Source organism: Lagenorhynchus albirostris, chromosome 14 (assembly GCF_949774975.1).
Source record: "Lagenorhynchus albirostris chromosome 14, mLagAlb1.1, whole genome shotgun sequence".
In the NCBI taxonomy this organism is placed as follows: Eukaryota; Metazoa; Chordata; class Mammalia; order Artiodactyla; family Delphinidae; genus Lagenorhynchus; species Lagenorhynchus albirostris.
The window spans coordinates 81,840,651-81,865,564 of NC_083108.1; the positions used below are offsets into that span (position 1 = coordinate 81,840,651).

A 24,914-nucleotide genomic window follows, 5' to 3' on the forward strand; every position below is an offset into this window, starting at 1 on the left:
AACAGCATAAAACAATCTTATTTTAGCTAGATGAACTCTATTTTACAGTTTTCAGCTCCAACTGAATTGTTATTCTTGGTTTCAGAAGAACAGTCAAGATTTAGGTACCGGCACGTGTACCCGGCTCCGAACACCCCGGCCCAGCCCCTCACCGCACTTCACACCCTTTATGCCCCGTCGAGCTCAGGGCCCTGAGGTGAAGCAAGAGCACCTTGCCTGTTCCTCCCAGACCAGCATTGCCGACAGAATTTTCTGTGAAGACAGAAAACGCCCTCCATGTGCACAGTACAATACCGTGGCCACCGGCCACATACACACGAGCTCGTAAATGCTTGCAACGCAGCTAGATTTAAACAGCTGTGGTGGCCAGCACTGCTGTACTGAACAGTGTAGTTCTAGACCATGACATTATGACATTCCTCCCTGTGACTGTGAAGCCCGGCCCGACTGAGGCTCACCCCACCATACACTCCGGTCACTCGAGGCCTCATCCTCTCCACACCGCCTCCTGCCCTCATCCGGCGCGAGCTCCATGCGCACACGGGAGCTGCTCCCAACTCCTGCCGACGACCCGACTCCCTTGTTCAGTCGCCCCTTCAGAGGACGCTCACCGCACGCATCATCCCAGAGAAGGCAGCTCCCTTCAGAAATCACAGCTCCAAAGATGCTCTGGCTCCCGTGCTCGAGCATCCCCATGGCGCTCTCACCGCGAGGCCCACGACCCTGGGCCTCCCCTTCCCTGGGCACCAGCCCCTCCTAGCTGTCGGGCTCCTCTTCACCCCACTCCCACCACCACCCCAGCCCACGCTCCTTGGTAACCAGTACTCATCGCCTGGACCCCCTTCCCTGCTCACTTGCCATCGCATCTGACTGGCAGCAAACCTAAGCCTGTCTGACTACAATGAGCTCACTTTTCTTCTGTGTCTGTACTCCCACAGTTGAGCTTTGCTGGACAAAAGCTGCCCAGCTGTGTAGACTGGGGTATCACCACAGAATCACCATCACTATCTCAAGTGGACACCCAACGCTGGCTGCCAACACATCTTCCCGTAATTAAGGAGCTCCGATTCCCCAATATGACTATCTGACACCCTCTCCACTCTCCTCAAACCTCTCGCCCCAGCCTTGACTGTCAGGTGATAACCTTGCATCACACTCCAGAGAGAAAATAGAAACCACGGGACAGGAACTCCTGTCTTCCTCTCTCTGCTTCCTTTCACAACCAAACTTTTTAAGAGTTGCCTCTTTTATCTATCAGTATTTTCATTTCAGCTCCCAGTCACTCCTTTTCCCCTCAATTTTTAAATTAAGAATCATTTCAAACATTCTTAGAAAATTACAAAGAGTACTATAACAAGCACTTGCCCATACTTAGTTTTAATAAATGCTAATATCTTTACCATATGTGTTTTTAATTGTAAGACATAAATAGCATATATATGGTTGTTTGCATTTTTAAAATTACATAAAGGGCATAACGTACGCATCCTTTTAATGCTGCTTTTTCTACTCAACATTATGTTTGAGACTTACCCATGTTAATATCTACAGCTCTACCATTTTAATAGTTTATCCACAGTATGACTGCATCACAAGTCATTTATCCTTTCTCCTGTTGGTGGATATTTAGTTTCTAATGTATCACCTTTCAACAATGCTCTAATGAACATGTGTCAGAATTTCTCCAAGGTAAACACCTTAAACTAGAACTGTGGAATTTGGGGTGTGCTCACCTCCAGTCTTACTGGATACTGACAAATCACCCTCCAGATGCGCTGTACCAATTTTCAGTCAAACCAGTAGTTTGAGAGTTCCTGTTTCTTCATATCTTTGTGAAATTTTACAATGACTGGCCTGTCTGATGGTGTGCGTGGTATCCCATTACTGTTTTCATTTGCAACTTTCTGATTATTAGTGAAATGAGCATCTTTTCATTTTCATTAGCCATTTAGGTTTCTTTTTCTGTGAACAGCTTGTTCATATTTTTTATCACTTTTTTATTGAGGAGGTTCTCTTTTTTTTTTGATTTGTAGAAGTCCTTTATATTCTGGATACTAACCCTTTATTGGTTCCTGTTCACTTAAAAAATGTAGGACTTCCCTGGTGGTGCAGTGGTTAAGAATCCGCCTGCCAATGCAGGGAACACGGGTTCAAGCCCTGGTCCAGGAAGATCCCACATGCCACAGAGCAACTAAGCCCGTGCGCCACAACTACTGAGCCTGCGCTCTAGAGGTCTCTCGCCTAGAGCTCATGCTCCGCAACGAGAAGCCACCGCAATGAGAGCTCGCACACCACAACGAAGCGTAGCCCCTGCTCGCCACAACTAGAGAAAGCCTGCGTGCAGCAACGAAGACCCAAGGCGGCTAAAAATAAATAAATAAAAATTTTTTTTAAATGTAAAATAGTTCAAGCATGAAGACATCCAGATGATACTCAGGCAGCAACCAACCCGCTTTATAAAATCTTGATTCTCTGCTGTATATCCTTTAGAATTCTACGGAGCGGAACAATACAGATACAACTGAAGTCCCCTGTGTACCTTTCCAACCTCATTCTTCCCAAAAGCAACCGTTCATGCTAATTTGTGTTCAGCATCCCCATGAGTGCTTTTATACCTTTACTCCATCTGTATGACCCGTAAGATCTGCAGAGCTGATGTACATGCTAAAGTCGATATACCTAGTACCCAATTTCTTCTGCAACTAGTTTTTTGTTGTGTTCCATATTATGTTCTTAAGATTAAACCATGTTGACAGGCTAGTTACGGGGTTGGCAACTGTGAGTAAAGAGCCAGACGATAAATAGTTTAGGTATTATGGGCCAGATAGTCTCTGTTACAACTACTCAACTTTGTCACTGCAGCACAAAGCACCTATAGACAATACACAAATGAATAAGCTTAGGTATGTTCCAATAAAACTTTATTTCTGGACACTGAAAGCTGAATTTCATATAGTTTTCAGGTGTCATGAAATATTATTCTTTGATTTTTTTCCCCAAACATTTAAAAACAAAAACCATTCTTTGCTCACAGGCCTTACAAAAACAGGTGGTATGGGAATTCCCTGGCAGTCCAGTGGTTAGGACTCCGCGATTTCACTGCCGTGGGCCCAGGTTCAACCCCTGGTCAGGGAACTAAGATCCTGCAAGCCGTGCAGCCCAGTAGGCTAGATTTGGCTGGGGGGCTGTAGTTTGCCAACCACCAATCTAGGCTGTGCACTGTCATGTTGAGCAGTATTATGCATAAATGTATCACAATACACTGACATTCAGGCTGTTAGACATCTAGGTTGTGTTCATTCACTCTTCAATACATTCACCACTGCCTTCCGCTTCGGTCACTCCGTGTCAACTGCTCTCCAGGTCATCAGGAACCTCCAGCTTACAAATCCAACAGACCCCCATTCCTCATCTCACTGGCTCTCTTAACAGCTGCTTCAGTCTTTCTCCTGGTTTCCAGCAGCTCTTTCTCAGGTTCCTTTGCCAGCTCCTTCTCTACCCAACACCAAAACACTGGGGTTCTTCAGAGCTTTGTCCTGGGCTTGCTTCTCACTAAACAGACGCATCCATCCAATAGCTTTAAGCCCTATCTAGAAAGACGACTCCAATATTTATAACTCAGCCTTATTTCTGCACTCCAAACGGAAATTTATCATCACCTGCTTGATTTCCACTTGGAATTTACATGAATCTCAAACGAAAATCTTCAAGACGTAAATTCTGATCTTTACCCCATGGTCTGCTCTTCCCATCTCCTCCCTGGTTCAATGCTACACCTTTAGCTGTTCAAGACAGAAACAAAGGACTGACCTGACACCTCCCTTTCTTACCTTGCCATCTAATTCATCCAGAATCTTCTCAAATTCTTCTCGTCTGTCCATTTCTGTGGCCACCACCCAGCTAGCACCATCTCTCTCCTAGCCCTGCAATAGCCTAATTAGTCTCTCTGCTTCTACTCTTTTCCCCTCCTCGTGGCAGGTGCATTAAAAAAATAGAAATCAGGTGACACAATTTTACTATATAAAACCCGGGCTTCCCTGGTGGCGCAGTGTTTGAGAGTCCGCCTGCCGATGCAGGGGACACGGGTTCATGCCCCGGTCTGGGAAGATCCCACATGCCGTGGAGCGGCTGGGCCCGTGAGCCATGGCCGCTGAGCCTGCGCGTCCGGAGCCTGTGCTCCGCATCGGGAGAGGCCACAGCAGTGAGAGGCCCGCGTGCCACAAAAAAAACAAAACAAAACAAAAACCTGTCAAAGGTGTCCCAATGGACTTACAGTAAAATCCAAACCCTTGACCCTGGCTGAGAAAGCGATGTATGATGGGTCTGTGATTTTATCTGGGGCTCCTTTGTCCCTTGCTGGGAACAGTCAGGCCACATGAGCCTCCTCTGGGTTCTTCAAACATGAGACTAAGCACTTTTCTACCTCAGGACTCAGCAAGAGCACTGTCTCTGCCTGGAACACCCCTCCCTCCACACCTCCCACCAGAACGACTCTGCATGTCTTCCCTCTCCACTAACGCGTCCCTCCACAGAAAGGCCCCTCCCTGACTCCAACTTTAGCCCTCCTTTTTGTTCAATCTCAAATGTCCAATTTCAGTTATTTACATTATTTTACCTTTCAATAATTCATTATGTCCTACTAATATTAATTAGTAAAGATCTAGAAAAAGTTTCTCATTTGACAATTACAACTTAGGTTGACATTTGCAAGTTAATCTTTTTCTGATAAAACATCAATATTAGGAAGTTATGACCTACTCATTTAATACTCTTTATTTACATCAAAATCACAATAAAAACAATTCTAATATGAAAAAAACTTACTGTGTAAATGAATCATCAAGATAATGCTCTTAGATTATAACAAAGCTAATTTGGAAAAACTAGAAAGAAAAATCCACACAACCTAATGCAGATGCATCTTCATAATTCTTTCCATTAACATGGGAATAAAATTTCTGGAAGTTTAGGGCTAAAAGACCTTTTGAGACGTTCTAACCCAATGTCCTTGTTTTTACAGATGATAAAACTGAGCTCCAAAAAATGAAGTGATCTGCCTAAGGTCACACGGCTGGGCAGAGTCAAAAACAAATAAAGCATCCCAGTTCTCGTCACTCCCAATCTGACTCTACATTACCTTTCGGCAAATGCCTCTGCATATGAGCTTTCACAATATCTAACAGTTAGATGTTTTCACGCATCAGGTTCTGTGATGACATTTGACTGTGTCTTCCTCACGATTTAGACAGATGAGTGTCTCAATTCAATTACAGGGTACGCCTATTACTAGCTTTACAGAGAGATTAAACGAAGTAACTTACTTGGCACGTGAGGGTCTCATAGGAGTTTTAGAATTATGACGAAGACTTAACATATTTTCATGCTCTACTTGCTTGACCTGAGCTTCAAGTTTTGAAATTGTTCTAATTCAAAAGCAATAAGATAAATTAAGTACATTTCAACAAACTTAAAATACAGCTCAACTACAAATTACTTATTTAACAGATACTTCTAGGAAAGGGGTGACAAAAGAGCTGCACATGCATAAACCTTCTTCATAGTAAAAAGCCACATTACACTTTAAAAAGCTGAAAAAAATCAGGGAGAATAAATAGGAAGGCAAATAGAAGAAACTCTACAAAGGAGCATTTCATACGCTACAACTGAAGGAAAAGGGAACAACACATACATTTAATACAGAAAGTTAAAAAAAAATTTAGAAATTTTACTACAGATAAAAACACAGTATAAATTAAATAAAAATAAAATAAATTCAGCAATCCAATAAATTGCAATTCTAACGTTTAATTCTAATACATATGTATTCATATGACATATACACGGGTAAGGCTCTCACAAAAGAGGAAGCAGGCTTACCATCCGAAGCAGAGCTATTAAAAAGAACTTCCTGTTCTGAACAACTCTCAACCTATAGGCAGCTCATCTGATTTGTGCTGTGTTCAGAATAAAAGCTTATCTTCAAGCTTACCAAGAGAAAATAAGCACTGTGGCCAGTTAATTGTTTTGTGGATATCTTGGCATTCTTTCTGTCTTTTAAAACTTTGAATATGTCTCCATCTCATCTTTTAAACTTAAATTCTTACCTACTCTGTTGCAAGGAAGGTTTGAGGGAGAAAGCTCTAACGGGGCTAATGCTTATACCAAACGGATAACAAACGATCCCTAGAATTGAATGCTTCACAGAAAAGACTTGAGCAGACAAGAAAGCTAGACTGTTCCTGTTCTTCCCTATGAGAAGTCCTTAAGAGTGCAATAAAATCTCTAAGTCAGGGACATCATTTTTCTCCAAATAAAACTACAAAAATATACACTAAAGCCAATTAGAAATATCTAATCATTTGCCATAGGGACAACTTAATGACTGTTCCTTCCCTAAGTAAGCAAATCAGATCATGAATACAGTCCTCAAACCAGGTCTTTAAGAAAGCAGATAACCACAAAATTGGTGTGAATGCTATTTTCTTTTTGGAGCACAAAGATAATTCAGTGAATTAGACTACTTCTTAAAATTCTTTTCAACGATTTAATATTACTTAGGTTTTACCTATGCTAAGTAAATACATAATGTTTGGGGACCTGCACACCTTTCAGGCACAGCCACCAATATATTCTAATCATTTAAAACTCTTTGGCTAAAATCAAATGTATTTCCAGGTGAAGGGAAGATGAGGATTAAAATCTAATCTCAAAGTGCTTAAAAATCCCCAAGAAAAGCTTCTTTCATCACTTTTAATATAGACACATATTTAAGGCCTGAAAGAACAGTTAGCGGTATTTGCTTATTAGTAAGACAATATGTTTTACCTTTTCAAATCAGAAATCTGAGTGTGTGCGTCAAGCAATTTGTTCTCAGTTTTATTTAATGTATCCTATGAAAATAAAGGAAAAATTCAGATAACTGAAGATAGATATTCAGATGTATTCCTTTTATTTTAAAATGCATAATATAAAACTAATCTAAGACTACACCAGAGAGCTACAAAGAAAATTATGCAGATACTCAGCAAGTATGGCATCAGCCACAGAGCCAATATACATGATTCAAGGGAAAAAATGAAGAGCAAAATACTGGTTTATACAAATAGCTGTGTGTAAGCCCCCTGTTTAATAAGCAAAGCCTATTATGCTTTGCTTGATTAGAAACAGTGTTAAAATGGACATATTTTAAACACAAACTTGACTAAAACCTCAGTAAATGGCAAAGCGAATACCTGCAATGATGAGATTTCAGATATAACAATTGGCCCCTGAAACCCCAGACATCTTGGCTACCTAGCTATGCAGGCCTTTTCACTAACCTTGAATAATCACAACCCTGCATTTTATGCAACAGAACTACTTGGACCCCACTTACTTATTGTGGGGTTTCAATGAATTCAAATACGTAGATCCCAAACAGAGTTTTAATTAAGAATTTAAACATAATTAACTCAACCCCACAAAAAGCTAATGTTTTGAAAAACAAAACCTTATATTTAAATAGTATTAAATAATTATTTGCATGGTATTTTATCCTCTTCTAAAAATTTCATCTCATTTCAAATGCAATAGCCATTCAATAAATATTTGTTAAATTAACAAATTTGTGAGTTAAATGGGCAGATATTTGAAAATAAGGAAACTGACACGAGAGGATAAGTGAGCGGTCTAGTTCAAATAGCCAGATGGGGACAGAGGAGGGGAAGAGAAAGGGAGAAAGGGTCAGATCTCTCGACTTCCAAACTAATGCTTTTGCCCCGACAGGAAGTTCAGAACATGAATGATCAACTGTTACCTTTACTCTTTCGTGTTCTTTTCCAAGGGACTCATACTCTCCTAAAAGCTACAAGGAAAAACAAAGAATTGCACCACAAAATTAAATATTATAATATCAACAGAGGGACAGTCTGTAAAATAACTGCCCTTACTCTTCAAAGCTGCCAGTGTCATGAAAGAAAAAGGTTAACACATTGTTTCAGATTAAAGGCAACTAAAGAGATAAGTGAATAGATCCTGGACTGGGGAAAAAGGTGACATAAAGGAACAATCTGGATATGGACTGCATCAGTATTAGATTTCTTTATTTGGATAATTTTTCTGTGACTATGGATGTATTTCTTAGGAAACACATACCAAAAGTATATAAGTACAGGGGCTCAACATCTACAACTTACTCTCAAATGGTTCAAGAAAAAAAAAAAAATATATATATATATATATGTGTATGTGTGTGAAAAAATATATATATATGTGGTATGATAAAGCAAATATGGCAAAATGTTAACTGGTGATCCTAGGATATAGGAGTATGACAGTTCTTGCAAGTTCTCTGTAAATTTGAATTTATTTCAAAATAGAAAGTAAACCAATTTATTTCAGTCAATGCCCTTTAAGTAAGCAGTATTTGAAAAGATTAAAATGTATTTGCATTGTTCTCTTTGGAACTGTTGCACACTACCTTTTGTTAAGTTAGTTCCACAGAGTAAAGGTACAATCCCCAAAGTCTAATATAATTAGGTAATTTATTTAAAAATACATAAGTGAGACTTCTGGTGAAAGAAGAGAGATTCATCACAGGATTTTCTTTTTATCCAGAGATCCCACTAAATTAACAATGAAGCAATTAAAGAGAAAACAAAGGAGGTAACAGCAACGAGCGAGAGATTTCAATGAAGATGCAACAAGGCTACAACTTCCAGAGTCTGAATAAAGGATGCTAATGGCAAGTAGGTTGATCTCTTCATAACCCTGAGAGGCTCACAACTTGAACCCCAGGTTCAGTGGTGGGCAGGGTTGAAGCACAGGGCTGACCACAGGAAACTGGTTCAAAGTCCTGGATTAGAGCCCAGGGCCTTTTCTCAACCCATACAGCAGTGGACTGTTCAGCCAGGCAATAGGGCATAGAAGACATGACTGTGAGAGAAAAATGCAACTTTGGAAACACAAGTGTGATAGCAGGGTGTGAGGGGGAGGCAAAGAGATAAAGAGAGAATGACTAAGGAAAAGTCTTCAAAAGAAAAAAAACCCACTTGACTCTCCCCTCCCTCACTGCCACCAGAGCCTGGCTGATAGGTTCCAGACAAGAAACCGGAAGACTTTTCTTTGGGAAAACTGAACAACCCCAGAAAAAAAGACACATTTACACCTGGAGGTTCCCTAACCAAATGCCTGGTGCATCACTTACAACTGCTTGTAAGTGAAGGTACCAGGAAGTAAGTCCCATCTGTGCACACAGAGTCTCCAAATAGCTTTTTACTGCCTCCCTCTTAAATGTGAACCTACCAAAGAACCAACATTTGAACAAAAAAATTCTATATGAAACAGACTTCAAATCAAAATGAAAGGTTAACTTAGAAGAAATAATGAACCAAAACTAAAGGAAAGTATCAAAAGAAAGCTATTATTGGAACCTCCTTGGTGGTCCAGTGGTAAAGAATCCGCCTTACAATGCAGGGGATGTGGGTTCGATCCCTGGTCAGGGAACTAAGGTCCCACATGCCACGGGGCAACTAAGCCCACGTGCCACAACTACTGAGCTCACGTGCCTCAACTAGAGCCCACATGCCTCAAACTACAGAGCCCACGTGCCCAGGAACCCAACGCGCCACAACTAGAGAAGAGAAAACCCGCACGCCACAACTAGAGAGAAGCCACGCACCACAACAAATGATCCCACGTGCTTCAACGGAGATCCTGTGTGCCGCAACTAAGACCCAACGCAGCCAAAAATAAATAATAAATAAATCTTTAAAAAAAAAAGAAAGCTATTATTAATATCCTCAGAGAAATAACAATGTTATAGTCACAAAACAAGAACAGAAAGCTTTGAAAAACTAGCAATCAGAGAATAAAGAGCTCTTAGAAAGTAACAATGAGAAAAGACATAATTAATACTAAGACTGGAAGATAAAGGACAAAGAGGCCATGATGAACACCAAAACATAAATAAGTCTTAGAGAATCAACCCATGCAATACAACATCTACTCATAAAAGTTCCAGAGAAAGAGAAGAGAGAGAGGCAGGAAATTAATAGAGAAATAACATCAGCATTTGTAGAACTAAAAGACATTAATTTCCAGATTGGAAGAACCTATGCCCCAAACACTGTTATGGACTATCAGAATACCAGGGATAAAAAGAAGATGCTAGAAAGCTTGCAGAAGGCTAGTCATGAAAGGCACTGTGGCTGTCAGGAAGCTCTTTCAGGACGCCTGTCCTTAGTACTCAGCCATTATGCTGCAAAGAAGCCCAAATGAGGCCACATGGAAGGAAACATGGAAAGAACTGCAGGCTTAGTTGACAGCCATCATCAAAGGCCCCAGCTTCTGAGTTGCCAGCTAAGGCCCCGATAATGCTGGGCCGAGATAAGCTGTCCCTGTTAAGCCCAGTCCAAGTTCCTAGACCACCGAGCCCATGAGCAGAGTATGTCCAGTTTGGGGGTCATTTGTTTTGCAGCTCTGGTAACTGCAACAATACCCTAGAGGTAATTGCACACGTTGGCACAGGATGTGTCTATAGGAATGGTCATGGCAGTGCGCTCATAACAGCAACAAAAAGAAACTGGAAGCAGGAAAATGGATAAATAAATTGTGGAATATTCACACAATGGAATATGACACAGGGATGAAAACAAGTGAATTAGTGCTGTATGTATCAGCTTGGATAAGTCTTACAAAGGAAAGAAAGTTTCAGAACAGTAAATACAGTATGATAGCATTTATAGTTTTAAGATATGGCAAACAAACAACACTGACTAAGCAAACATACAAACATGATGATACAAAGACAGACATGGGAATGACATTCACACCATTCAGTCCAATTACTTCTAAGAAGGCAGAGGTGATCAGAAAAGGTACGTGGAGGGCCTCCACGGCATCTACAGTATTTTGATTCTTAAGGTGGGTGGTGGGTCGGTCTACATGTATTTGTTATATTATTCTTTATACCTTTGTATATACCAGAAATATTTCACATACAAATGTTTAAATAAAAAAGAATAAAAACTACATGTATCAACACGGCAAATCTTAGAAACAATGTTGAAACAGGTGGTAGAAGGATACAGTGCAATACAATTCATATATGGTTTACGAACATACGAAACATTACTATATATTGTTTAAAACAACGTGCATTTATAGTAGAAGTAAAAAGAACAGAGTGGGGATAACCAAGAGCACATTTAGCATAGCAGGCACCTCTAGGGTGGGAGAGAGAGGAATAGAAGAGTGTCTTTCAACAGTATCTACGGATGGCCAGTATATGGGGATTTAATGCATTACTCTATACCTTTCTGTGTGCTTAAAATATGTGACATGATAAACGTGGAAAAAGTCAGTGTTATCCCTGGAAATATTCGTGCAATTTCAGCTGAAAACAACATTCTACCTACCCTTTGTGCTTCACTGCTACTCAAACAATGATGGGTTTTAAATTAAAAACAATGACATCCCAGAAGCAATGAACATACCTAGATCTTAAGTTTCTAAATACCATCTTCCACTTAAAGGAACCAGGGCTCCGGGGAAAAATGACTGACTTAGGGCCGGGGCTAGAAAAGTACAAGATGGGCCTGGAACATCTGGCTGTGGCAGGAAGTCTAGAATGACAGGAAACTGTCAAAAGGTCACAAGCCAGCTTCACACGTACCCCTCAGGCCAAAGCTAAGACAAAGCATCAAAATAATAAACAGAGTAAAAAAGACTACCTCATGAATAAAATCAGAATCCATGAGTCCACGCTGACAAGCAGAAATAAAGAAGAAAGGAGGACTACTCCCTGCAGTAAAATGGAGAGGGAATCATAGAAATAGAAAAAACACCATTTGGCAGCCGCCACAGTAATTAGTGGTTTCAGGCAAGACACATCAGGACATGCTACAGCTAGTGGGTAACAAGTTTGATGAGAAAAAGGTGATTTGCAGAGCCTTAAATTACCCTCTCATAAGTTACATGTTAACTGCAGTGGGGGAGGGGCAGGATATAACTTTACAGTGGAGACCCCTGGCAAACCCCACCTTCACCAAGTGGCTGGAGTTGACACCCACATAGTTCACACGTGCCTCCTAACAGGAAGTGCTAAGAGGGGCTCCTGTGCATCACGACAACCCAATCTAACTGTGAAGAAACACACACCCAAACTAAGGGCCATTCCACAATGTGCTGGCCAGCGGACTCTCTGCGATGACGGATGCAGTCCCCCCCGTGCTGCCCAACACCACAGCCACTACCTATGTGTGACCGCTGAGCACTTGAAATGTGGCCAGTGCAACTGGGGAACTGAACTGTTTATTTTACTTAATTGTAATCAGTGTAAAGTTAAATAGTCACATGTGGCTAGAGGCTACCATGTTAGAAGGAGTAGTTCTATAAAATAGTCTATGATCTTCAAAGAGTTTTAAGGTTATAAAAGACAGAAAAACTGAGGATCTGCTCTAGGTTAAAGGAGATAAAAGAGATGTGACAACTCAATGCAACATGTAGTCCTGGATCGGATCTCGAACAAGGGAAAAAAAGTTTATTTTGTTATAAGGAATACTTGTGGTATAATTTGCAAAAAAATTGAATGGCATGTATAAATTACTATATTAATGTTAATTTCCTAATTTTGCTATGGTTATATAAAAGACTGCCCTTGTTTTTAAGAAATAGACCTTGAAGTATTTAGAGATAAAGATGCATTATATCTCTAACTTACTCTAAAAAAGTTTGGAAAAAAAATTATTATTTTTTTTTTAAAAATCTTTAAACTATACGTGGACCGAATGATAAAGCACATATTATAAAATGTTAACTTTCAGAATCTAGGTGAAGGGTATATGAAAATTATTCACACAGCTTTTGCAACTTTCTGTAGGTCTGATGTTAAGAAGTACAAGTTTTAAAAACCAGGAGCTCATGTACTCACACACACTAAAATTATACTATTAATGTGTATGAATGAGAACAGTAATAACCGAACCATGTAAAGTTCTAATCAAATATGGCACACGGAATGGAGTGTTCATATGCACTCCCTCCTGAAACTTTACTAAAATGACTATAAAGGAATAAAAAACATAGGGCTTGCTGGTATGTATGATATGCCCAAAATGGTACTTTACCTCTGTGATTTTCCTCCTAATAACCCTAGTCTAATCATGAGAAAAATATTAGACAAATCCCAAGGGACATACTGCAAAATACCTGCCCAGTTCTCCTCAAAACTGTCAAGATCATGAAAAACAGGAAAAGTCTGAGAAACTGTCACAGCCAAGAGGAGCCTAGGAAGACATGAAGACTACATGTAATCTGGTCTCCTAGAGGGAGTCCTGGAGCAGAAAAAGAACATTAGGAAAAAAGCAAGGAAATCTGAATAAACTGTGGTGTTTACTTAATAATAATGTATCAATATTGGCTCATTGGGACTTCCCTGGTGGTCCAGTGGGTAAGACTCCCCGCTCCCAATGCAGGGGGCCTGGGTTAGATCCCTGGTCGGGGAACTAGATCCCACATGCTGCCGCAGCTAAGAGTCCGCACGCCTCAACTTAGAAGGCTGCATGTGGCAACTAAGACCCGGAGCAGCCAAAATAAACAAACATTAAAAAAAAAAAAATTGGCTCATTAATTGTGGCCAAGGTATGGTACTAATGCAAGATGCTAATAACGGGAAATGGTGGGGGCCATATGGGAACACTCCACTATCTCCTCAATTTTTCTGTAATTCTAACTGTTCTAAAACATAAAGTAGTTTTTAAAAAGTAAAGTGTGACTGCAACTATAAAAGTTTTCAGATATGGAAGGCCTCAAAATTTGTCTCTTATGCCTTCTTTTTCTCAGGAGATGTACTCTAGCAAAACAGAGTTAAACCAAGAAGGAAGACATAGAATCCACACAAAAGGACAGATTCAATATGGGAAAGAAACGAAGACAATTCCCAGGATGATGACAAAGGCAAGTCCTAGAAATCTGTGTATCAGACCTCGAGGGCAATCAGTTCAGACTGAAGCAAGGATACTGGGGAGGCGGGAGGAAAGGAAGTGCTATGCATGCTTAAAAACTAAGCAAGCAGATAAAGAGACAAGCCAATTATTAAGTCTAGGAAAAATAAAGTTGTAAGAGAAAGGAAATGCAGTCACTGAACACTGCAGCTTAGCTTTGAAAAATATTTGCATAGACATAAGAAACACTGAATTCTGATTCATTTATAAATGATAGTATATCATATTTAAAGTCTAAGACACCACTAACTAGAAATGCTATTTAATATTATTTACTAAAATACTAAGAGGAAAAAGTGCTGCCAATTAAAATATGACACTATGAAGATGCATTCCAATTTCTGAGTTGTTCAAATGTAAAAGAATAAGCTTCGGGCTTCCCTGGTGGTGCAGTGGTTGAGAGTCCGCCTGCCGATGCAGGCGACACGGGTTCGTGCCTTGGTCCGGGAAGATCCCACATGCTGCGGAGCGGCTGGGCCCGTGAGCCATGGCCGCTGAGCCTGCGCATCTGGAGCCTGTGCTCCACAACGGGAGAGGCCACAGCAGTGAGAGGCCCGCATATCGCAAAAAAAAAAAAAAAGAATAAGCTTCTCAGAATCAATTTAATACATCAATCACATTGGAAAGAGGGGGGGAGTGTTTGTTTGGGGAGCAAATGGTATAAGAAAGCTACACTGTGACCTTGCACAGAGGGTAGTCAATATATAATGTCTGAAACTGATGGGGAAAAAAAAAGAGCAATGTAAGTTTGTTACTTAGAAACATGGAGCAAAACTTTAGAAGGAATGGCTAAAAGAGCTGAAAATAATGGCTTCTAGGGTAGAGGACTCCAAGATAGGGAGAGGTGAAGAAGATTGCTGTTTCTCATTTGATATTTGACCATTTAAACCACTGACATGTATTACCTTCAGGAAAATAAATTTTAAAAAACAAAGCAGCAAGAATCAAATCTAAAGCTATCAGGAAGAAAATATCAACAGCCGAAATACTTTCAGATTTTACTTTAAAAAAAAAAACAAAACCTAAAACCTAATCCAGTTTCAATGTTATACAAATCTAACTTTTAAGTGAAATTAAATCAAAGTGAAAAATTTTATCAAGCCTGTTGTAAATCTGGTCCGTTGTACCTGCCAGACACACAGATGTTGATTTAAGATAGCTCAAAGGCTGCCCTGCCAGAGACAGAAAGGCGTGGGAGTGACACCATAGCTCTGAAAGCCCTGACTTCCTGCTTTAAGATAAGACCCAACTAACTCAATCAGAAAAGTCTACGTATATTTGCAGCTACAGCAAAGTTATGTAAAATGAAAATAAATGTGGAAAAAATCATAATAGCTTGTAAGACTACAATATCTGAAATTACTTTTAGCCAATCACGTCACTGAGTTACTTGTCACTTACATCTTGAAACATTTTATTTTCTTGTTTTAGTCTTGCTTCTTTATCATCTGAGAGTTTGTAAGCATTCTCAAATGCCTCTTCTAAATCCTGAAGTCTAGATTTCAGTCGAAGGATGGTATTGTCCTTTTCTTTATTACTTGTTCTCATTTCCTCAATTCGTTCCTGCAAAATTTTGGAGGCACTGCTGGCTGCACTGAAGCGTTCTCTAAGATCACTCTACAAAGACAAGGATAATACACTGTTTTTAATAATAATAAAAAAAATAGATGTCTCAATAGCAGCTAATAATCTGTGGACATTAAATATAAAAGAAAAGTAATAAAACAAAACACATAAATGGAAATGAACAAATTTGATATTCTGTTACATCCTGGGATGGAGACTAGAAAGGATTACCCTATAGAATAATACACAGAAAACCACTGTCTGGGGCATTCTGATTCCAGGACTCACCTGTAGATGACTTTCATGAGGAAAAAATAACCATGGCTATTAGAGAAATGATTCCAAAAGCATAGCTGGAATTTGTTGCCCCACATTAATATTTAGAGGGAAAAAAAGCAGTTCTTACCCTACTCTCTCACTTACAATGAAAATAAAAGAGAAAATTCAAAACATCTGAAATGTTAATATTCATTCAACAATCATTAATTGCAAATCCACTAGATGGCAGGCACTAGGGTGCTAGAAATATAAGATTAACAAGAGGACTTCCCTGGTGGAGCAGTGGTTAAGAATCACCTGCCACTGTAGGGGACACAGGTTCGAGCCCTGGTCCGGGAAGATCCCACATGCCATGGAGCAACTAAGCCCATGTGCCATAACTACTGAGCCTGCGCTCTAGAGCCACAACTACTGACCCCGTATGCCACAACTACTGAAGCCCATGTGCCTAGAACCCGTGCTCCACCTCAATGAGAAGCCCACACACCACAATGAAGAGTAGCCCCTGCTCCCCGCAACTAGAGAAAGCCCGTGGGCAGCAAAAGACCCAGCACAGCCAAAAATAGATAAATTAATTAATTAAATTTAAAAAAAAAGATCAACAAGAAAGGTCCCTGACTTCATGAAGTTTATAGTTTAGGAGGAGACAAAGATAACTTAAAAAAACATCAAAACTATCCCGGTTTCAGCATCAAAAAACAACAAACAAACAAAAAACCCATCAAAGACAAACAAAAAATGTCTAGAATATAACTGGCATTTTGCAGCAAAACACTGTTTGTAAAATTATGCACAGAAGAATAAAACTTGGTAATGCATGGGAAAGAAAAGTTATTTAAGAGGAAAGGTTAAGCATTCCTAGTTATACACCCAAGAAAACTGAAAATGCATCCACATAAAATCTTGAAAATATAAATGTGCATAGCACTATCATTCATAATAGCCAAAAAGTGAAAATAACCCAAACATCCATCACCTGATGGATGGATAAACAAAATGTGGTGCATCCACACTACGGAATATTCTTCAGCCATAAGAAGAGTGAAGTCCTGGTCCATGCTACACTATGGATGAACTTTGAAAACCTAATGCTCAGTGAAAGCAGCCAGACACACGGGGTCACATACGGTTTGATTCCGTTGACATCAAATACCCAGAATAGGTAAACCCAGAGAAACAGAAAGCAGAGTAGTGGTTGCTCATGGCCGAGAAGAGCATGTAATGGGGGAGATGGCTAAGAGGTTTGGGGTTTCTTTCTGAGTGAGAAAAAAGTTCTAAAATTAATTGTGGTGGTAGTCACACAAATTTGTGAATATACTAAAGACCACTGAATTATACACTCTAGAAGGATGAGTTTTATGATATGCAAATTATATCCCAAATAAAAAATAAAAATTTTAGAGGGTAAAAGTTTATAGTATCATATGAAGCCAGCAGCATTCAAAATATAAATGTAACAATAAGACATCCTAAAGGAGAAGACAAGCAACATACAACCAATGTTTTTATAAAACTATTCATTTGTCTCTAAAGTTCAATTAATAAAAAAGCTTAAATTTTTAACATTAAGCCACTAGAACAACAAAAAATAGAGTACTTACTTACCACTTCTCTTTCCAGCAAGTTATTCTTGTTTTCAAGTGTTCTCACACGACTAGTAGCTTCATTCAGAGCACTATCTAACTGGCCACATCTAAAAACCATATATTGAAAGAAAACAATCAAAGACAAGATCCTTTCTCTTAAAAGTATTATAAAAATCTAACTGATTCTCCAATATATTAGGTAAAACAAATTCTCCAATGTTAGCCAAGACTAAGGATGCCATTTTAGTAAAATATATCCAATGAACCTGATATTATAGTATCCGGAAAAAATTTAAAATGATATGAAAAGATCCCTAACAAGTATTTGTACATTCACGTTCATAGCAGCATAAATTCACAATAGCCAAAAGATGGAAGCAACCTAAGTGTCCACCAAGGATGAATGGATATAAACAAAATGCAGTGTGTGTGTGTGTGTGTGTGTGTGTGTGTGTTGTGTGGTGTGGTGTGGTGTGGTGTGGTGTGGTGTGGTGTGGTGTGTGCAATGAAGTACTAGTCAATGTTAAAAAGGAAAGAAATTCTGACACATGCTACAACATGGAAGAACCTCAAGGACATTATGCTGAGTGAAATAAACCAGACACAAAAGGACAAACACTGTGATTCCATTTATACAAGGTACCCAGAAGCATCGAATTAATAGCGACAAAGTAGAACGATGGTTGCCAGGGGCTGGAGGGAGGGGGTAATAGGGAGTTATTGTTTAATGGGTATAGAACAACAGTTTTGCGAGAGAAAAAAAGTTCCAGAAATCGATACTGGTGACAGTAGCACAGCAATGTGAATGGACAATGCCAGTGAACTGTAAACTTCAAAATAGTTAAAATGGTAGATTTTGTTATTTTATCACATTAAAAAATAAAAATTAAATAGGCAAGATATAGAAAACTGCATAAAATAACTTGATCTATGAAGAAAATATATCTGTATATGCATTATAATTTCTGGAGGGATGCAAAAAATTAAGTCTAGGATGTGAAAACAAAAGATGGGGTAGAAAGACTCCATATAAATCCTTCTGTACTATTTCAAATCAGCATGAATGTTATTCTTTATAAGACTTGTTATTCTTTTAAAGACTTTCTTTGTAAAGTTAATTACCATAGAACCTCAAAATAAGAAAATACATGGAAGAAAAAAAAAAAAAGAAAATACATGGAAGAATTTGGTCACCATTTTGAATCAGTGTTCAATGATGTGTTGTGAATAAAAGCTAATATTTATTCGGCACTGACTACACACTCAGTCTTTGTTAAGCACTTTGCATTCATCCTCACAATCCTGTGTGTTAGGATTGTCATCATTCCCATTTTACAGATGAAAATACAGAGACAGAGAAGTTAAGCTCCTCCAGCGTCACACTGGGATTCTAAGCCAGGCAGTCTGGCTCCAGAGTCATGCACCTACCCACGATGCATTAATGCCTTGCAGAAATGAAACACTGATGAAACTGTTCTTGAAACAAAGATCACTAAATAGTCAAGTGTTGCTGTGTTGTTATTTTTCTGTTGTAATTACCTCACTGATTCCGGTATGCCAGAGATCTCATCCCCCAAGTTGCAATTGTGTGACAATATAAGTGTTAATGGTCCCATCTGCAATAGCAGTGGGATTCCCCAATTTGCAATTCTGAAATTTGAAAAAAATTGCTGTGTACACTGACAACATAATATTGGTTTTTGTCTTGGGTAAATCGTTTTTCCAGTTCTAAATAACTGCAACTTCTCATTTTGTTTCTACTGTCCTCTGTAACACAGTTTTATATGGTAGGCCAAATCAAGCCCTTTAGGGGTACTGGTAGGAGAAAATAATGCGTTGCTCTTCATTTGCACGCTATCAGTACATTTACTCCACTACCTAAATTGCTGTTGTTACACTGTTATAACACGACCACTTATTTAAAACCCTGACTTCCAATTTGCTCCTCCTACATTCTCTCACTGCTCCATGTGCTCTAGCAGCTTCTAGACATAAAGATGTTTTAATTAGCTCCCCTTCTTTGGCACCCCGTCTTTGACCTAACAAGGTCTGCTGGTCGGCTTCTTTCAGATTTCTGTTTTCCAACAGGAAGTACCTGTGGTCATCTGTGCCTTCTTAAAAAAACAAAACAGAACAAAAATAAGAACAAACTTCCCCCAGCCTGGTATCTACTCTTTTCTTTTTGTCCTAGAAAACCTAAAACTGGCCTTTTTTCCTGGCTCTTTTCAAACTACTTCTCTGCCATTGTACCCCCATCGCCACCACCAACAGCAAAATGGAAGCTATAGAAACGATCAGGGGGCTTCCCTGGTGGCGCAGTGATTGAGAGTCCGCCTGCCGATGCAGGTGACAGGGGTTCGTGCCCCGGTCTGGGAGGATCCCACATGCTGCGGAGCGGCTGGGCCCGTGAGCCATGGCTGCTGAGCCTGCGCGTCCGGAGCCTGTGCTCCACAACGGTAGAGGCCACAACAGTGAGATGCCCGCGTACCGCAAAAAACAAACAAACAAACAAACAAAAAAAGAAACGATCAGGATCAAGACAGCATGTTAACTACCACAGCAACCACACACTAGTGTAAAAGCTAGTTTTCCGGACTTCCCTGGTGGCGCAGTGGTTAAGAATCCAACTGCCAATGCAGGGGACATGGGTTCGAGCCCTGGTCCAGGCAGATCCCACATGCCGCGCAGCAACTGAGCCCGTGCGCCACAACTACTGAGCCTGTGCTTTGGAGCCCATGAGCCACAACTACTGAGCCCGTGTGCCACAACTACTGAGCCCACGTGCCTGGAGCCCTTGCTCCACAACAAGAAAAGCCACTGCAATGAGAAGGCTGCGCACCGCAACAAAGACCCAACACAGCCAAAGAGATAAATAGATAAATAAAAGCAAGTTTTCCTAGAATTCTCCAAATTAAACTGTTAACTGGATCAGATTTCAGTTCCCTCCTAATCTTTTCTCCAGGGCTTTTGTCTTTTTTTGCCCTAGAGAAGACTTTGCTGTCACCTAGACTCCATCAGTTTTCAATCTGTTTAATACCATTTGTAAAGTATGTTGCAAGTATGCTGTTATTTTTTTGGCCATGTCGCATGGCATGTGGGAACTTAGTTCCCCGACCAAGGATCGAACCCAAGCCACCTGCAGTGGAAGCGTGGAGTCTTAAATTAACCACTGGACAGCCAGGGAAGTCCCTCAAGTACGCTGTTATTAATACTAGTAAAAACATCAAATTTTGTAAATGATTCTCTCTCTCTAAAATAAGTGGAAAGCTATCCCTAGTATAAGACCGTTCTCCCCTGTGTGTCTATGGTTTTTTTGAATGAGATAACTTTCCACAGGTTCATGAGTGTCTGGGTTAAAGTTATGCATTTCTGGGTATGAAGAAAGGTTGAGAACTGCCCCAGGACATCAATCATAGACTTATTAGGGAATCCATAGAGCATTAATTCGCCCATAAATGACATTCCTTTACATATACAAAATCTGCTCAACTATCTCAGTATTTCGCCCACACAAAACAAATGTCCTCATCAATTATCAGTGTTTTGTAAGAGGATGGCTCAAATCTTTATTTTTTGGCTGCACCCTCGGCTTGCAGGATTTTAGTTCCCCAACCAGGGATTGAACCCGGGTCCTAAGCAGGGAGAGCAAGGAGTCCTAACCACTGGACTGCCAGGGAATTCCCTCAAATCTTTAAAAATAATTACTTAGGCAAACATGTTTCTGTGTGAAAATTTTCAAATCTAAAGCACACGTTTTCAAAGTGTTTTAACATCATAATATGTTATACTTTGGGGAAAATAATATATCCAAGTTGGAGAAACACTAACTTTACAGTTAAATTATAAGTCTTACCTGTCTACAAGAATTTGATTGGTTTTCTTCCAATCTTCAACTGCAGGAATTTCTTTTGCCTCCAGTTTCTGTTTCAAACTATTTATTTCTGACTCATAATAAGCTCGAAGATCTGCGATGTGTCGAGCATGCTTTTCCTTCAGGTTCTGCCTAACCCTGTTGGTGAGAGGAAAAACCATCATTTAGAAAGCATCTCCTCACTATCTCAATAAGAAAAACCAAGAACATAATGATTCTCATACATAAAAATACAGCCTTTTTCCTTTATACACCCACAGAAAATATAATAGATTAATACACAAGATGACAACTAATAAAGCAAAAAAATAAAAAGACATTCATTTTTAGATGGTCTACCTTATAAACATTATATTATCTTTTTAATTTTTTATACATTACTGAAGTTCAATAAAAACAATTTTCATCATTCAAGTAGACATCATAAAAAACCTATTGACATTATAAGCCATTCACTGAAATACATACTTAGACAATATCACAGGATCTTCCAGGGAAGTCAGTGAAATGCATTCTGGGACACCACTGGCTGTACCTGGAAGCTGGGACTGACTGACTGAGGCAAAAGGTACCAGGCCAGTGTTTTCTTCATCTACACTGTTGACTGAGATGTCGTTACTACCAATAGCATATACTGCAGGAAACGTGGAACTGGTCCTACTTTCATTTTGGAATGCATGATTTTTCCAAGAGTCCACTGGAGACACTTTTGTACTTGAAGGATATCTTGGGAATCCAGATAACTGAGAAGTAACATGACTTGCTTGTGAAAACGAGTCTATGTCAGAGTGACTAGCCATACTAGGTTCTAGAACGGAGTCCGGTGAGAAGGATATTCTGTCATCAAGGGCATTCAAAAAGCCATGTGGCTGAATCCCTGAAATCTGCTGACTTGGCTTCAGGTGTAACGTTGGGTCTAGAGTCAGTACCTAGAAATAAGACAGACAACAGTAAGCTCTCGCCCTCTGTACTCAGTTTTCGTTTTCAAGTGAGTAGGCTTTAGATCTCCTAGGGAAAAGGAAGCTCAAGATGAGAGTTAAGAGTCATGAGTCATCTTTCATTGCCACTCAGCAGAGTGCTGTCAACTTTACCTCCGGTGGATGATTTGGGTTGGAAGCAGAAGGGAGATTCCTCTCAGGTAACTGCTTGTTTTCCCTCTGTTTTTTATAATAAATATCCTTCAGTGATGGTAGCTTCATCTCATTACTAGTATTAGACTTAAAGATATGAAACAAAATTATTTAAACATTATCAACGAATCAATGATGAAAAAAGTTTACTTTCCTGATATCAAGATCAGCACCATAAAAAGATTTTTGAAAACTTTAAAATAAACTGAGATGCCAGACTGCCAGATTTGTAATAACAGTTTGGAAGTCATTACCTATTATGAGGCTCCCTCAGAATGAAAAAATTTTCATACCCTCTAACAATAAATATTAAGGGGATAATTTAAACCTAAGATATTTAGCAGCCTAAGGACACTTCCAAAGAATAAAATCCTTGGTAATCTCCTTACTCAAAATAAGAACAAAGTTTCGAGGTAAGAAAAGACTTCATAATGAATGAAGGAAGCAGGGCAAGAAAACTTCTGGCCAGATTAATTTCCTGTGACTCAAAGGGACAGGTGTCAAAAGGTGGAGTTCCCCAGCTCTGTAGTTATATTCGTGTTTAAGAGTTGGCAGACAACAAGAAGTGTTAAGAAAGAAGTTACCCAATCAGAATAAGACCCTTTTTTAATTAGTAAAATAAGAAGATATGGGGACTTCCCTGGTGGCACAGTGGATAGGACTCCTCACTCCCAATGCAAGGGGCCCAGGTTTGATCCCTGGTCGAGGAACTAGATCCCACATGCATGCCACAACTAAGAGTTTGCATACCACAACTAAGGAGCCCACATGCTGTAACTAAGACCCCACACAACCAAATACATAAATAAATATTTTTTTTAAAAAAAAAGAAGATACAATCCTAACTTCTACAGCTGAAATCAGGGCTTTGCTACACTGGAAGTGTTACAAACCTAAACTCCGAATATTAAAACACTGGGCTTAAATTATTTCAATGTGGGACTTATTGTAGGGCGTGACAGGGGTACCATTTAACCCTGGGCCTCAAATTTAAACTAATGTGGACATTCTCTCAAATGAGATTACAGATTGAGTGAGAGATACATTGAAAGCGCTGAAAGAACACATTCGTCCTATAGCTTTAAACTTTTAAACTGTCCCATTTCCAGACCCTACATAGACAGACTGCAGAGCACCATGAACTAATGTTTTTTTTAATAAACTCTATAACTAGCTTGTGAAAAAGACAATTAATTATACTTTTTGTGTGTGCATTAAAGGCATTAATTTGTTAAATGTAAACCCTTAAAATTTACCACAATTTCTATAATCCTGCTTTGAATTTTTACTTTTTATACACCAACAACCTGGAAGCCTTTTCAGTCACTGAAATCTATGCCAAGCAGCAGCTCTTGGACTATGGCTACAGCCTGAGGAATCCTGCCCTGGGTGAACAGTTGCAAGTATGCTATTTACAGCTCACCGTAATACGAGGTAATATTTTTCACCACCTTTTTTTTTTGGTGTGCCGAGTGGCCTGTGGGATGTTAGTTCCCTGACCAGGGACTGAACCCAGGCCCTCGGTAGTGAGAGCTCAGAGTCCCAACCACTGGACTGCTAGGGAGTTTCCTTTTCACCGCTTTTATGATTTCCCTTCTTGTCATATTTTAACATCTCTGAAGTGAGGATGTCTCTTGTAATTAACAGCATCTTACAAATGCCTTTGGTCAAGTAGCAGCTGTGACATAATTGTCACTGCCTGCTCATAAGCAAATAGAAAATCTTTCAAAATTGGCCAAATAGTTGTCAGCAGCTTGGAAGAAAATCCTAGAGACTACGCTGGAACCCCTGAGAAGCAATATTTAAGGGACAGTGAATCAGACATGTTTAGCAACATTCCCCATCTGAGAGTCAAAAGCAGGCCAGTCCTACATAACTACTAAGCCAGGTAAAAACTCAGCACCAAGGCCTTTCATCCTTTTTTAAAGAAATGCCAAGTCACCAATGCTCTTGGTGGCCCAAGGGAAATGGCATGTGGAAAACACAGAAACCAACACTGACTTAAAAAGAGAGGAGTGTGGAGTGTAAGCTCCTGTAGGTAAAGAAGTTTCAACTAATTTACTTCACTTATATTATCCATAAGTATGTACGAGAATTATAGGATAAAAATATATGTTTAAGTCTACAAAATATAAATTCTAAGGGATAAGCATTGTATCCGTCGGATTGATGAATTTTTTTTCTTGGTAGAATATGAAACAGGAAGGCTTAAAATTGATGGCAACTTTATATTTTGAGTCAACAAAATATAGTGTTAATTTACTGATGTTGAAGACCAAGAAACACACGCAGTGAGCCCTGTAGTTGCAAAGCCCACCGAGTCTCCCAGACCCCTCAATCTCACTTCCCCCCCTTCCTTCTTAGTGTTTATCTGTCTCTTTTTTCCTCCTTTCCTGAAGGACAGAATGCTGGTTCCCACCCTCTCTGGGACTCCGATGTCCACACTGGTCCCATGTTGTCCTGTCCATCTATGCCTGTCACTCGTGTTTACAGCTCTCCT

The 24,914-nt window shown here is 39.7% G+C and overlaps 1 protein-coding gene across 9 annotated transcripts in view; it reads right to left on the bottom strand.

The window, feature by feature from the left end:
- MPHOSPH9 (M-phase phosphoprotein 9) overlaps nucleotides 1-24,914 on the bottom strand; it is a 51,281-nt gene that overhangs the window by 8,577 nt on the left and 17,790 nt on the right. For 7 of the 9 annotated variants that reach the window (XR_009534702.1, XR_009534704.1, XM_060120993.1 and 4 more), the window contains 8 exons: nucleotides 22,376-22,501; nucleotides 21,753-22,213; nucleotides 21,267-21,422; nucleotides 17,433-17,520; nucleotides 15,384-15,599; nucleotides 7,796-7,843; nucleotides 6,826-6,890; nucleotides 5,322-5,423 (listed from right to left, as the gene is read on the bottom strand). Coding sequence is in view for 7 of the 9 variants with exons in the window: in XM_060120993.1 (XP_059976976.1) it covers nucleotides 5,322-5,423; nucleotides 6,826-6,890; nucleotides 7,796-7,843; nucleotides 15,384-15,599; nucleotides 17,433-17,520; nucleotides 21,267-21,422; nucleotides 21,753-22,213; nucleotides 22,376-22,501 (1,262 nt within the window). In the remaining 2 variants the exon portion in view is untranslated. Of the gene's footprint in view, nucleotides 1-5,321; nucleotides 5,424-6,825; nucleotides 6,891-7,795; nucleotides 7,844-15,383; nucleotides 15,600-17,428; nucleotides 17,521-21,266; nucleotides 21,423-21,752; nucleotides 22,214-22,375; nucleotides 22,502-24,914 lie in introns of those variants that run through there. The other 2 variants (XM_060120994.1, XM_060121000.1) reach the window with 2 other exon arrangements.